This window comes from Salmo salar, chromosome 07 (genome assembly GCF_965601325.2).
Source record: "Salmo salar chromosome 07, fSalSal1, whole genome shotgun sequence".
Lineage (NCBI taxonomy): Eukaryota > Metazoa > Chordata > Actinopteri > Salmoniformes > Salmonidae > Salmo > Salmo salar.
The window spans coordinates 62,713,692-62,730,069 of record NC_138297.1 but is presented as its reverse complement, the minus strand read 5'-3'; the positions used below and the strand labels follow the sequence as shown (position 1 = coordinate 62,730,069).

The 16,378-nt window shown below is 47.3% G+C and overlaps 1 protein-coding gene across 1 annotated transcript in view; it reads right to left on the bottom strand.

Annotated features, from left to right (window-relative positions):
• LOC106609796 (protein kinase C-binding protein NELL2) overlaps positions 1-16,378 on the bottom strand; it is a 115,013-nt gene that overhangs the window by 39,180 nt on the left and 59,455 nt on the right. Inside the window, exons 13-15 of the mRNA XM_045722361.2 lie at positions 15,655-15,780; positions 9,526-9,648; positions 8,214-8,309 (exon numbers count right to left, since the gene is read on the bottom strand). Coding sequence (XP_045578317.1) covers positions 8,214-8,309; positions 9,526-9,648; positions 15,655-15,780 — 345 coding nt within the window. The remainder of the gene's footprint in view (positions 1-8,213; positions 8,310-9,525; positions 9,649-15,654; positions 15,781-16,378) is intronic.

Here is a 16,378-nt window from a genome sequence, read left to right as displayed (position 1 = left end):
CTTCTCCTCCTCTCCTCTCTACTCCTCTCCTCTCTACTCCTCTCCTCTCTACTCCTCTCCTCTCCTCTCTACTCCTATCCTCTCCTCTCTACTCCTATCCTCTCTCTTCTCTACTCCTCTCCTCCTCTCTCTCTCCTCTTCTCCTCTCTCCTCCTCCACTCCACTCCTTTCCTCATCTCCTCTCCCCTCCTTTCTCCTCCTCAACCACTCCTCTCCTCCTCTCCTCTCTCCTCTCTTCTCCTCCACTCCACTCCTTTCCTAATTTCCTCTCCCCTCCTTTCTCCTCCTCAACCACTCCTATCATCTTCTCTCCCCTCCTCTCCTCTCGTCTTCTCTCCCCACCCCTTCCCTCCCCTCCTCTCCTCTCTCCTCCTCAACCACTCATCTCTTCTCCTGTCCTCTCCTCTCTACTGCTCTCCTCCTCTCCTCCTCTCTTCTCCTCTTCTCTCCTCTCCTCTCTACTGCTCTCCTCCTCTCTTCTCCTCCTCTTCTCTCCTCTCCTCCTCTCCTCTCTACTCCTCTCCTCCTCTCCTCCCTACTCTCCTCTCTACTCTCCTCCCTACTCTCCTCTCTACTCTCCTCCTCTCCTCTCCTCTCCTCTCCTCTCCTCTCCTCTCCTCTCCTCTCCTCTCCTCTCCTCTCCTCTCCTCTCCTCTCCTCTCCTCTCCTCTCCTCTCCTCTCCTCTCCTCTCCTCTCCTCTCCTCTGCTCTCTACTCCTCTCCTCTCCTCTCTACTCCTATCCTCTCTCTTCTCTACTCCTCTCCTCTCCTCTCTCCTCTTCTCTCTCCTCCTCCACTCCACTCCTTTCCTCATCTCCTCTCCCCTCCTTTCTCCTCCTCAACCACTCCTCTCCTCTCCTTTCCTCTCCTCTCCTCCTCTCCTCCTCTCCTCCTCTCCTCCTCTCCTCTCTTCTTTCCTCTCTCCTTTCTCCTCTCCCCTCCTCTCTCCTCCCTCTTCCTCTTCACTACTTGACTAACTCACTCCTACCACGGTCTCTCCAGCAACAACCACCATCACTGTTGAAGACAGCAACTTGGCATTGTGACGTCTGAAGTCAGAAATGTCTTTGTTGTGTCATCAACCTGTCACTCGGGAAACTCAGCAGGTTTGCCGACTGCGTCACAAGCGACACAACACTCACAGGATTGTGGGTAATGCTTTACAACATTCCCCCCACCACCGCCCTCTCCACTCAACCTGCCCCCAAAACTTTATCGAGACGAGCTTTACCGAGACGAAAAATAACAAACGTAGTGACAGGAAGTCTTATCAAAGAGAGGATTATCTTATTACCTCATTAGGATTCTCTCTAACTGAGAAATAGAGACAGAGAGAGACTTCCACAAAGCTGTGAATGATCTGAGAGACAAGGCAAGAAGGACCTTCTATGCCATCAAAAGGAACATAAAATTCAACATACCAATTAGGATCTGGCAAAAAATACTTGAATCAGTTATAGAACCCATTGCCCTTTATGGTTGTGAGGTCTGGGGTCACAAAATGGGCCAAACACCAAATTGAGACTCTGCATGCAGAATTCTGCAAAAAAATTATCCGTATACAACGTAAAACACCAAATAATGCATGCAGAGCAGAATTAGACCGATACCCGCTAATTATCAAAATCCAGAAAAGAGTCGTTAAATTCTACAACCACCTAAAAGGAAGCGATTCCCAAACCTTCCATAACAAAGCCATCACCTACAGAGAGATGAACCTGGAGAAGACTCCCCTAAGCAAGTTGGTCCTGGGGCTCTGTTCACAAACACAAACAGACCCCATAGAGCCCCAGGACAGCAACACAATTAGACCCAACCAAATCATGAGAAAACAAAAAGATAATTTCAGGATACATTGGAAATAATTGGCAAAAAAACAGAGCAAACTAGAATGCTATTTGGTCCTAAACAGAGAGTACACAGTGGCAGAATACCTGACCACTATGACTGACCCAAAATTAAGGAAATCCTTGACTATGTACAGAGCATTGCCTTGCTATTGAGAAAGGCTGCCGTAGGCAGACCTGGCTCTCAAGGGAAGATAGGCTATGTGCACACTGCCCATAAAATGAGGTGGAGAGAGAGAGAGAGAGAGAGAGAGAGAGAGAGAGAGAGAGAGAGAGAGAGAGAGAGAGAGAGCGAGAGAGCGAGAGAAAATGAGAGAGAGAGACAGAGACAGAAAGAGAGAGAGAGAAAGTGAGAGAGAGAGAGGAATAGTGACTAGAAACTAAGGGAGTACATCCATCCACAGAGAAAAACATTTGCATAATCAACAGTCACAGTGGCTTAGATCCAATAGCGGTGGTGTATCAATCAATCCCTCTCAACGCAGAGAGAGAAACCGTGTCTTATGATTACTGGAGTGGGAAATAAACATGATACAGGATTTTGCTGTAGAAATTTGCATGATGGGTATATTGCTGTCCTGATACAGAAAAACTTCACAGTGGTACGATTTTATTATTCACTCACTTAGGGATCAGATCAGTACATCACAACTTGAGATGCACAGAGTTTAGTTTTCATCACCAAGTTTCCCATCCAAACTTGTCAAGGCAAGGTCTCAGAAAGAACCCCCTCTCAGAGGGGGGTTCCACACACAGGATCATATTAAGGATGGATGCAGGCATAACATATCAAAGCAGAACTAAACCATTGTTAGGTTTCAGTTCTCTATAGCAAAGGATAGCTTCTTCAGTAACAAAGAGAAGAATATGAAACATATTAAATAACATGTCCTCACCCTCTTCTATTCAAACCTCCTCCTACGTCCATATCAGAACAAATACAATTACTGACAAATATTCACTTTCTGTGGCACAAATCAAAGCTTTTATCATAAACACATATAGTGTAGATAACAGCAGTTCCTTTTCACCTGGAGATGCAATATCTGCTGAGACCAATGGGTTATGATGTACATTATTATCATAAAGCCAGGAGAATATAGATCTTAGGATAATAACACAGTCAGGCAGGAACACACACAGGCTGCAATGGAATGACTCCATTCAATATGCTCTCTGTCTCTCTCTCTCTCTCTCTCTCTCTCTCTCTCTCGTCTCTCTCTCTCTCTCTCTCTCTCTTCTCTCTCTCTCTCTTCTCTCTTCTCTCTCTCTCTCTTCTCTCTCTCTGAGTGATAAACTCTGTTTACAGAGACAGTGAGATTGTGATCACTTTTAATTTCCCCAGAGAAAAATATGAGCGGGCGAAACAACACACTCCAGCTCAAACACACACACACACACACACACACACACACACACACACACACACACACACACACACACACACACACACACACACACACACACACACACACACACACACACACACACACACACACACACACACACACACACACACACACACACACAGCAAAATGAAGAAAATATTGGTGAATGTGTCAGATTCATTGGCAGTCTTGCTTATCTCTAAGAACAAACATTAATTAAAGCGTAGAGTGTTGGTGGTGTGTGTGTTTATGTTTGTCTGTGCCAAAACATTGAGGAATATCTCTGATCTCACATCCTCCTACGGTAACAACTAACAACAGACCAGGAACAGACCAGGGTTACCACACTATACCCATATATCTCTCTCTGAGAACATACAGTCCATACCAGCTGTCTCCTATCCTCCTTCACTCTCCCTCTCCTCCTCTCCCCCCGCTCTCTCTCTCTGAGAACATACAGTCCATACCAGCTGTCTCCTATCCTCCTTCACACTCCCTCTCCTCCTCTCCTCCCGCTCTCTCTCTCTGACAACATACAGTCCATACCAGCTGTCTCCTATCCTCCTTCACTCTCCCTCTCCTCCTCTCCCCTCGCTCTCTCTCTCTGAGAACATACAGTCCATACCAGCTGTCTCCTATCCTCCTTCACTCTCCCTCTCCTCCTCTCCCCTCGCTCTCTCTCTCTGAGAACATACAGTCCATACCAGCTGTCTCCTATCCTCCTTCACATTCCCTCTCCTCCTCTCCCCGCTCTCTCTCTGAGAACATACAGTCCATACCAGCTGTCTCCTATCCTCCTTCACTCTCCCTCTCCTCCTCTCCCCTCGCTCTCTCTCTCTGAGAACATACAGTCCATACCAGCTGTCTCCTATCCTCCTTCACACTCCCTCTCCCCCCCCCCCTCTCTCTCTCTCTGAGAACATACAGTCCATACCAGCTGTCTCCTATCCTCCTTCACTCTCCCTCTCCTCCTCTCCCCTCGCTCTCTCTCTCTGAGAACATACAGTCCATACCAGCTGACTACCTATCCTCCTTCACTCTCCCTCTCCTCCTCTCCCCCTGCTCTCTCTCTCTGAGAACATACAGTCCATACCAGCTGTCTCCTATCCTCCTTCACTCTCCCTTTCCTCCTCTCCCCTCGCTCTCTCTCTCTGAGAACATACAGTCCATACCAGCTGTCTCCTATCCTCCTTCACTCTCCCTCTCCTCCTCTCCTCCCGCTCTCTCTCTCTGAGAACATACAGTCCATACCAGCTGTCTCCTATCCTCCTTCACTCTCCCTCTCCTCCTCTCCCCCCACTCTCTCTCTCTGAGAACATACAGTCCATACCAACTGTCTCCTATCCTCTTTCACACTCCCTCTCCTCCTCTCCCCCCGCTCTCTCTCTCTGAGAACATACAGTCCATACCAGCTGTCTCCTATCCTCCTTCACTCTCCCTCTCCTCCTCTCCCCCCACTCTCTCTCTCTGAGAACATACAGTCCATACCAGCTGTCTCCTATCCTCTTTCACACTCCCTTTCTTCCCCCCCACTCTCTCTCTGCCTGTCCCTCTCTCTATCTCTCTGCCTGTCTCTATCTCATTCATTCTCTCTCTCTCTCTCTCCTCTCTGTCTCTCTCTCTCTCTGTCTCTGTCTCTCTCTCTCTGTCTCTCTCCCTCTCTCTCTCTCGCTCACTCTCACTCTCCATCTCTGCTTCTCTCTTTCGTTCTGTCAGTCACACATTGAGGCGTGTGGGTGTTTGCAGTATCACTAATGGTGGAGAAATGAACAGACAGATGTCCTGCTAAGAGCTGCCCCCCCCCCCCACCTCCCCCTAACTCCCCCTAACTCCCCCACCTCCCCCTAACTCCCCCACCTCCCCCTAACTCCCCCACCTCCCCCTAACTCCCCCTGCCTTCCCATTTTACCCCATAACTCCCCCTGCCTTCCCATTCTACCCCTAACTCCCCCTAACTCCCCCCTAACTCCCCCTGCCTTCCCATTCTACCCCTAACTCCCCCTGCCTTCCCATTCTACCCCTAACTCCCCCTGCCTTCCCATTCTACCCCTAACTCCTCCTGCCTTCCCATTCTATCCCTAACTCCCCCTAACTCCCCCTGCCTTCCCATTCTACCCCTAACTCCCCCTAACTCCCCCTGCCTTCCCATTCTACCCCTAACTCCCCCTAACTCCCCCTGCCTTCCCATTCTACCCCTAACTCCCCCTGCCTTCCCATTCTACCCCTAACTCCCCCTGCCTTCCCATTCTACCCCTAACTCCCCCTGCCTTCCAATTCTACCCCTAACTCCCCCTAACTCCCCCACCTCCCCCTAACTCCCCCTGCCTTCCCATTTTACCCCATAACTCCCCCTGCCTTCCCATTCTACCCCTAACTCCCCCTGCCTTCCCATTCTACCCCTAACTCCCCCTAACTCCCCCTGCCTTCCCATTCTACCCCTAACTCCCCCTGCCTTCCCATTCTACCGCTAACTCCCCCTGCCTTCCCATTCTACCCCCTAACTCCCCCTGCCTTCACATTCTACCCCTAACTCCTCCTGCCTTCCCATTCTACCCCTAACTCCCCCTGCCTTCCAATTCTACCCCTAACTCCCCCTGCCTTCCCATTCTACCCCTAACTCCCCCTGCCTTCCCATTCTACCCCTAACTCCCCCTAACTCCCCCTGCCTTCCCATTCTACCCATAACTCCCCCTGCCTTCCCATTCTACCCCTAACTCCCCCTGCCTTCCCATTCTACCCCTAACTCCCCCTAACTCTCCCTGTCTTCCCATTCTACCCCTAACTCCCCCTGCCTTCCCATTCTACCCCTAACTCCCCCCTAACTCCCCCCTGCCTTCCAATTCTACCCCTAACTCCCCCTGCCTTCCCATTCTACCCCTAACTCCCCCTAACTCTCCCTGTCTTTCCATTCTACCCCTAACTCCCCCTAACTCTCCCCTGTCTTTCCATTCTACCCCTAACTCCCCCTGCCTTCCCATTCTATCCCTAACTCCCCCCTAACTCCCCCTGCCTTCCCATTCTACCCCTAACTCCCCCTGCCTTCCCATTCTACCCCTAACTCCCCCTGTCTTCCCATTCTACCCCTAACTCCCCCTGCCTTCCCATTCTACCCCTAACTCCCCCTAACTCTCCCTGTCTTTCCATTCTACCCCTAACTCCCCCTAACTCTCCCTGTCTTTCCATTCTACCCCTAACTCCCCCTGTCTTCCCATTCTATCCCTAACTCCCCCTGCCTTCCCATTCTACCCCTAACTCCCCCTGCCTTCCCATTCTACCCCTAACTCCCCCTGCCTTCCCATTCTACCCCTAACTCCCCCTGCCTTCCCATTCTACCCCTAACTCCCCCTGCCTTCCCATTCTACCCCTAACTCCCCCTAACTCCCCCTGCCTTCCCATTCTACCCCTAACTCCCCCTGCCTTCCCATTCTACCCCTAACTTCCCCTGCCTTCCCATTCTACCCCTAACTCCCCCTGCCTTCACATTCTACCCCTAACTCCCCCTGCCTTCCCATTCTACCCCTAACTCCCCCTGCCTTCCCATTCTACCCCTAACTCCCCCTGCCTTCCCATTCTACCCCTAACTCCCCCTGCCTTCACATTCTACCCCTAACTCCCCCTGCCTTCCCATTCTACCCCTAACTCCCCCTAACTCCCCCTGCCTTCCCATTCTACCCCTAACTCCCCCTAACTCCCCCTGCCTTCCCATTCTACCCCTAACTCCCCCTAACTCCCCCTGCCTTCCCATTCTACCCCTAACTCCCCCTGCCTTCCCATTCTACCCCCAACTCCCCCTGCCTTCACATTCTACCCCCACCTCCCCCTGCCTTCACATTCTACCCCTAACTCCCCCTGCCTTCACATTCTACCCCTAACTCCCCCTGCCTTCCCATTCTACCCCCACCTCCCCCTGCCTTCACATTCTACCCCTAACTCCTCCTGCCTTCACATTCTACCCCTAACTCCCCCTGCCTTCCCATTCTACCCCTAACTCCCCCTAACTCCCCCTGTCTTCCCATTCTACCCCTAACTCCCCCTGCCTTCCCATTCTACCCCTAACTCCCCCTGCCTTCCCATTCTACCCCTAACTCCCCCTGCCTTCCCATTCTACCGCTAACTCCCCCTGCCTTCCCATTCTACCCCTAACTCCCCCTGCCTTCCCATTCTACCCCTAACTCCCCCTGCCTTCACATTCTACCCCTAACTCCCCCTGCCATCCCATTCTACCCCTAACTCCCCCTAACTCCCCCTGCCTTCCCATTCTACCCCTAACTCCCCCTAACTCCCCCTGCCTTCCCATTCTACCCCTAACTCCCCCTAACTCCCCCTGCCTTCCAATTCTACCCTAACTCCCCCTGTCTTTCCATTCTACCCCTAACTCCCCCTGTCTTCCCATTCTACCCCTAACTCCCCCTGTCTTCCCATTCTACCCCTAACTCCCCCTGCCATCCCATTCTACCCCTAACTCCCCCTAACTCCTCCTGCCTTCCCATTCTATCCCTAACTCCCCCTGCCTTCCCATTCTACCCCTAACTCCCCCTAACTCCCCCTGCCTTCCAATTCTACCCCTAACTCCCCCTGCCTTCCCATTCTACCCCTAACTCCCCCTAACTCCCCCTGCCTTCCAATTCTACCCCTAACTCCCCCTGTCTTTCCATTCTACCCCTAACTCCCCCTGCCTTCCCATTCTACCCCTAACTCCCCCTGCCTTCCCATTCTACCCCTAACTCCCCCTGCCTTCCCATTCTACCCCCACCTCCCCCTGCCTTCCAATTCTACCCCTAACTCCCCCTGCCTTCCCATTCTACCCCTAACTCCCCCTGCCTTCCCATTCTACCCCTAACTCCCCCTGCCTTCCCATTCTATCCCTAACTCCCCCTAACTCCCCCTTCCTCCCCCATCGATCCCTAACTCCCCCTAACTCCCCCTTCCTCCCCAACCTACCCCTGAATCCCTCTTCCTTCTCCACCTGTGTTCTTACCTGTCTCACATCTTTTCCCAGTGAACCCCTGTTGACAGGTACAGGTGTCCGGGTTTACACAGGATCCTCCGTTCTGGCACAAACCATCACACAAAGCTGGGGGGGGACATAGGAGGGACGAATTAGTCTCGATTGAGCTACTTACAGCAAGTGCATACAGCAGCTGGACAGAGGATGCTATGTTGGATCCTTCCTAGACATACAGTAACTAGACAGATGATGCTATGATGGATCCTTCCTAGACATACAGTAACTAGACAGATGATGCTATGATGGATCCTTCCTAGACATACAGTAACTAGACAGATGATGCTATGATGGATCCTTCCTAGACATACAGTAACTAGACAGATGATGCTATGTTGGATCCTTCCTAGACATACAGTAACTAGACAGATGATGCTATGATGGATCCTTCCTAGACATACAGTAACTAGACAGAGGATGCTATAATGGATCCTTCCTAGACATACAGTAACTAGACAGATGTTGCTATCATGGATCCATCCTAGACATACAGTAACTAGACAGATGATGCTATAATGGATCCTTCCTAGACGTATAGTAACTAGACAGATGATGCTATGATGGATCCTTCCTAGACATACAGTAACTAGACAGATGAGGCTATGATGGATCCTTCCTAGACATACCGTAACTAGACAGATGATGCTATAATGGATCCTTCCTAGATGTACAGTAACTAGACAGATGATGCTATAATGGATCCTACCTAGACATACAGTAACTAGACAGATGATGCTATAATGGATCCTTCCTAGACGTACAGTAACTAGACAGATGATGCCATTTGGGAAACGCTGATTTGGTGGATGCAAAGACAGGTGTTGTTGAAATGTAGTGTGTCTGTAACGGCTGTATCTTGAAATGTCTGTTTTATTGAATCGCCATGTTGATTTGGGAATGATCTGTTCTCAGGGCACCACTGATAATGAGACCCTGGTCTCCATTGGGCCCCAGAATAAAATCAAATAGATGTGAAAGTGTCTGTGCAGAGACAGATAGACACAGGATGGAAGTGTGTGTTGTGTGTGTGTGTGTGTGTGTGTGTGTGTGTGTGTGTGTGTGTGTGTGTGTGTGTGTGTGTGTGTGTGTGTGTGTGTGTGTGTGTGTGTGTGTGTGTGTGTGTGTGTGTGTGTGTGTGTGTGTGTGTGTGTGTGTGTGTGCAAGTGTGTGTGAGTGTGCGCGAGTGTGTGCGTCAACCGCACATGTGTACTTAAATGCTGGAGTATGTGTACATGTGTGCGTATGGTGAGAGTGTAAAGTGGGTATGTATACGTGTGTGTCTCACCTCTGCAGACTGACCCGTTGCCTACATAGCCTGGTTTACAGGAGCAGCTGTGGCCCCCCACCGTGTTGAAACAGATGGCATTCTCATCACAGCTGTGAAGACCTGTCGTACACTCATCATGTTCTGGATGGAGACAAGAAGAGAATAACTACACTGATAACACACACACACGCACACACACGCACCCCTCTATCTATACAGTAGTCAGCTAGTAAGGTGTGTGTGTGTGTGTGTGTGTTTGCATGCTGCTCTGTACCTCAATCTTCCAATCCCTTCAACTGGCCCCAGATTAAAAAGAGATGGGGGAAAGTAGAAAATCCTGTTTGGCTCATTTTGATGGTCTGAAAACATTTTGAAAACATGTGATTCTCTGATGTCTAAGATGCTTAACAGACAGCCTGAACATGTCCCTCAGGTAACCAGGGAAGAAAAATAAACGCTCTTACTTGGCAGAAAAGTGAGAAATCAAAACTTCAAAAATCTAAAATGTTCTTCTTTGAAAAAACTCAAAGGTAGATGTGTGAGAAAGAGAGAGAGAAAGAGAGAGTGACAGAGAGAGAGAGAGCGGGAGAGGGAGAGAGAGACAGAGAGAGAGAGAGAGAGAGAGAGAGAGAAAGAGAGAGAGAGAGAGAGAGAGAGCGGGAGAGGGAGAGAGAGACAGAGAGAGAGAGAGAGAGAGAGAAAGAGAGAGAGAGAGAGAAGTCATTATTCCTTAATAAAGTCAGATGAAAATGAAAAGCAGCTGATTGTTATTAGAACCAATGAGAACCAGAGAGACTAGACATCTCTCTCTATGTTAAACTACTCTGACAGAAATAACTAGACATAACTGATTAGAGTTACGCTACAGATAACACTATATCATATGAAAAGCAGCCTCTGAATATCACCTGAAAGAGTTCTCTGACTGACTGTCAATGTGTAGTCTATGATAATGTATGTTTAATCACCATTGAGAGCTGACCCTATTTAACCCATCAATCATATGATAACTATGTTGCTACAGTCTGTTAGGAATGAATAAAGAGCTTAACTTCACTACGCTGAGGTGTCCCACTGTCTGTCACTGCATATGTGAGAGGGTTACCTGTGGCGGTGTGTGTGTGTCTGTGTGTGTGTGTACATATGTGAGAGGGTTACCTGCGGCGGTGTGTGTGTGTCTGTGTGTGTGTGTGTGTGTGTCTCTGTGTGTGTTTGCGTGCACGGGGACGTGTGTATGTGGCAATGTGGGCAGCGGTGTGTGTGTGTGTGTGTGTGTGGGCTCAACGCCTCAGGCTGTTAACTACATATGACAGAGGTCCTGTCCACCACGATGAGAGCCAACCGGCCGTGACAGTGGGAATGACACCAATTACCCTCTGTAATTACACCTCTCAACAGACCACTAATACTGCTCTCAGACCTGCCATGCATAACACCTCTCAACAGACCACTAATACTGCTCTCAGACCTGCCATGCATAACACCTCTCAACAGACCACTAATACTGCTCTCAGACCTGCCATGCATAACACCTCTCAACAGACCACTAATACTGCTCTCAGACCTGCCATGCATAACACCTCTCAACAGACCACTAATACTGCTCTCAGACCTGCCATGCATAACACCTCTCAACAGACCACTAATACTGCTCTCAGACCTGCCATACATAACACCTCTCAACAGACCACTAATGCTGCTCTGGTCTGGACACCAGTCTCCTCTCTACTAGACTGCTCTGGTCTGGACACCAGTCTCCTCTCTACTACACTGCTCTGGTCTGGACACCAGTCTCCTCTCTACTTGACTGCTCTGGTCTGGACACCAGTCTCCTCTCTACTACACTGCTCTGGTCTGGACACCAGTCTCCTCTCTACTAGACTGCTCTGGTCTGGACACCAGTCTCCTCTCTACTAGACTGCTCTGGTCTGGACACCAGTCTCCTCTCTACTAGACTGCTCTAGTCTGGACACCAGTCTCCTCTCTACTAGACTGCTCTAGTCTGGACACCAGTCTCCTCTCTACTAGACTGCTCTGGTCTGGACACCAGTCTTCTCTCTACTAGACTGCTCTGGTCTGGACACCAGTCTCCTCTCTACTACACTGCTCTGGTCTGGACACCAGTCTCCTCTCCACTAGACTGCTCTGGTCTGGACACCAGTCTCCTCTCTACTAGACTGCTCTGGTCTGGACACCAGTCTCCTCTCTACTAGACTGCTCTAGTCTGGACACCGGTCTTCTCTCTACTAGACTGCTCTGGTCTGGACACCAGTCTCCTCTCTACTAGACTGCTCTGGTCTGGACACCAGTCTCCTCTCTACTAGACTGCTCTGGTCTGGACACCAGTCTCCTCTCTACTAGACTGCTCTGGTCTGGACACCAGTCTCCTCTCTACTAGACTGCTCTAGTCTGGACACCAGTCTCCTCTCTACTAGACTGCTCTGGTCTGGACACCAGTCTCCTCTCTACTAGACTGCTCTGGTCTGGACACCAGTCTCCTCTCTACTAGACTGCTCTAGTCTGGACACCAGTCTCCTCTGAGTTAGACATCAACTATTTGGCAATGTTTCATATTATGGATCAAATTAATCACAAAGTCAGTCCATAAATATTATACAATAAGAGTCATTTAGAAACTAGAAACTAGTGTTCTGTCACTGCTGTAAACACTGGGTCATTAATATTATACAATAAGAGTCATTTAGAAACTAGTGTTCTGTCACTGCTGTAAACACTGGGTCATTAATATTATACAATAAGAGTCATTTAGAAACTAGTGTTCTGTCACTGCTGTAAACACTGGGTCATTAATATTATACAATAAGAGTCATTTAGAAACTAGTGTTCTGTCACTGCTGTAAACACTGGGTCATTAATATTATACAATAAGAGTCATTTAGAAACTAGTGTTCTGTCACTGCTGTAAACACTGGGTCATTAATATTATACAATAAGAGTCATTTAGAAACTAGTGTTCTGTCACTGCTGTAAACACTGGGTCATTAATATTATACAATAAGAGTCATTTAGAAACTAGTGTTCTGTCACTGCTGTAAACACTGGGTCATTAATATTATACAATAAGAGTCATTTAGAAACTAGTGTTCTGTCACTGCTGTAAACACTGGGTCATTAATATTATACAATAAGAGTCATTTAGAAACTAGTGTTCTGTCACTGCTGTAAACACTGGGTCATTAATATTGCCAGAGTGTAGTGGCTAAAATATGAATCATCTTGTGCGAGCTGTGATAAGACGAATAAATAATTTCAATGCTAATGTTTTCCTGGTTCTTGGACAATGTAATCTACCAGCCCCTACCACTTTGGCTGATGTAATTACAAGGATAGACAAGTAGCTCCAATCATTAAAACATTGCTGTTTATCTATCATTTCACTGTGGAGAAAATAAATGATTTCTCATTATGAGAGGACAGGAGGGGTGAGGTGAGGAGAGGAGAGAGAGAGAAACCTGGTGGCATTATACACAGATCAACGTTTCAACTCTTTATAATGTTGTGGCTGTAAACTAACAGTTTGACTCATGGACACCAGTCTCCACACAATATCTAATGGATTCATGGCATTTCACTGAATCCTGGAACTAAATGTAATGAGCCAAAGGCACAAAGGGGCTTCTATGTGAAGACACATTCAGTATCTAGAGAGTGGAAAGCTTTAGGATTAGCCTGGTCTCAGATCTGTAGCTATGTCATATAGCCAACTCTTCTCTCTATGTTATAGCCTGGTCCCAGATCTGTAGCTATGTCATATAGCCAACTCTTCTCTCTGTGTTATAGCCTGGTCTCAGATCTGTAGCTATGTCATATAGCCAACTCTTCTCTCTATGTTATAGCCTGGTCTCAGATCTGTAGCTATGTCATATAGCCAACTCTTCTCTCTATGTTATAGCCTGGTCCCAGATCTGTAGCTATGTCATATAGCCAACTCTTCTCTCTATGTTATAGCCTGGTCCCAGATCTGTAGCTATGTCATATAGCCAACTCTTCTCTCTATGTTAAAGCCTGGTTCTAGATCTGTAGCTATGTGATATAGCCAACTCTTCTCTCTATGTTATAGCCTGGTCCCAGATCATGTGCTTTAGCCACCTCCTCTCACTGCATGTACAGTGCATTCAGAGAGTATTCAAACCTCTTGAATTATTCCACATTTGTTGTGTTACAGTCTGAATTCAAAATACATTCAAAATTTTTTTCTCACCCATCTACACACAATACCTCATAATGACATCAAAATACCTCATAATGACATCACAATACCTCATAATGACAAAGTGAAAACGTGTTTTTAGAAATGTTTGCAAATGTATTGATAATGAAATAGAGAAATATCTCATTTACATAAGTATTCACACCCCTGAGTCAATCAATACATGTTAGAATCACCTTTGGCAGTGATTACAGCTGTGAGTCTTTCTGGGTAGGTCTTTAAAAGAGCTTTGCACATCTGGATTGTACAATATTTTCACAGTGGCTTTGTGTTTTAGGTTATTGTCCTGCTGAAATGTCTCCAACTATCTGGTGGAAAGCAGACTGAACCAGGTTTTCCAAAAAACTCGCTAGTCCTTACCAATGACAAGCATACCCATAACATGATGCAGCCACCACCGCCATGCCTGAAAATAGGAAGAGTGGTACTCAGTGATGTGTTGTGTTGGATTTGCCCTAAACATAACACTTTGTATTCAGGACATAAAGTCAATTTCTTTGCCACATTTTTTGCAGTTTTACTTTAGTGCCTTACTGCAAACAGGATGCATGTTTTGGAATATTTTTAGTCTGTACAGGATTCCTTCTTTTTCACTCTGTCATTTGGTCAATGTTGTTGATCCATCTTCATTTTTCACAGCCGTTAAACTCTGTAACTGTTTTAAAGTCACCATTGGCCTCATGGTGAATTCCCTTTGCAGTTTCCTTCCTCTCCGGGAACTGAGTTAGGAAGGACGCCTGTATTTTTGTAGTGAGCAGGTGTATTGTGACACCATCCAAAGTGTAATTAATAACTTCACCATACACAGAATAGTAAAGGTACTGTACGAAACATTTACAATTGAGATAACCATCAAAGCGACAGGTTTTGTTAGCAGCACAATTCGATTTTTAAAGAGATAGCTATGAGGGATTCAGCCAAGAGATGAGATACCAAATTAAACGTATTTTAAATGTTAACATCATCATAGCCCCTATGCTATTCAGTTGCATGAGGAAGCAATGCTATTTCCAGAGGCATATGTGGGCATTACAAACGTGGACAAGACATGTCTCCACAGTCACAACGTCCCACAGCATCTACCAAATTATAACAACATATGTGAACAAACAAATGTGTTATAAAATATCTAAATAAGAACACTAGAACATTTTGTCCCAGCAAAATGTGGAAATGTGTCTTTGGCTAGTCTTTCCTGTTGGCTTCACAGCATGATTTAGTAATGAAGTCACGATTAGTAATAAAGTCGTTCTAGTAATAAAGTCATTCTGTACAGAGAGCTCCGTCACTTACCAAAGGAACAGAACAGATAGAAGCTGTGACTAAACTCCATGCCATCTGCTTCGAGTGTGAAGGAGATAAATTACCTAGCATTAGAGATATTATCTTTTTAATTACTGATCCACAGCAAATGTGCCGTGTCAACCCCACTGAGTGTCTCTCTCTCTCTCTCTCTCTCTCTCTCTCTCTCTCTCTCTCTCTCTCTCTCTCTCTCTCTCTCTCTCTCTCTCTCTCTCTCTCTCTCTCTCTCTCTCTCTCTCTCTCTCTCTCTCTCTCTCAGGTTAGAGCAAACATGTTTGAATTAGTCATGAACATAAGACCAACATAGCAGCTAACCTCTAATGCTAGCCCACTTCTCAAACAAACAACCCTGATGTCAAATCATGCAACGTAAGGTAAAGTAGCTTTACTCTGATCAACAACACTGTCCTTTGTAGAAGTCTGGCCTGCAGTGTGAGTGTGCCCATGCACATGTATGTGTTTGACTGGTGTGTGTGTGTGTGTGTGTGTGTGTGTGTGTGTGTGTGTGTGTGTGTGTGTGTGTGTGTGTGTGTGTGTGTGTGTGTGTGTGTGTGTGTGTGTGTGTGTGTGTGTGTGTGTGTGTGTGTGTGTGTGTGTGTGTGTGTGTGGCTCACCTGTGCAGGAATAGTCATCGATCCGGATGTATCCAGTGTGGCAGATGCACATGAAGGATCCTGGAGTATTGACACACATGGTGTTCTCTCTGCAGTAGTGCTTTCCCTCAGCACACTCATCAATATCTGGAATACAGACCAACGGGTCAAACAGACTGTTACAGGAAGGTCAATAAGGACCAACTAAGACCCAGACCCTCCCCCAGTCGATACAATTAAGAACCAGTGTCCTGCACTAAGATGAAGCCTATACCTGGTCCTTCCTAGTCTATAGCATATACCATCAGATATAGCTGTATAGTGGACCCCCCAATGTCTAGAACATTGAAAGTGATGAACTGTTGTGTAACAATATATGTGTGTATTCCACCCACCAACTAGTCTCTGTTTCATCAACCACCAGCTAGTCTCTTATGACAGACTGTTACATCAAATTGAGTAGCTGCCAGGCCATTCAACACCTGGTTCTGGGTCTTGAGATTAGACTACCCACCAGCTGATTGGCTTTCTTCAGACATTCTAACCTGCATGGTTCACTATGATTTTCACAATCAATTGACAGTTCAAATCCTCCCATGCTCTTCTGTGCATTGGCCTAAAGCTTTGAAAACCATATTGTCTGTTTGCAACAGTCTGATCAATATATAGCCGCAAATCCTTTCTCTCTAACCGCAGTTGGTGGGTCATTTAACTGTTAAAGAGGAACAGTTGCATTGTTTTTCCT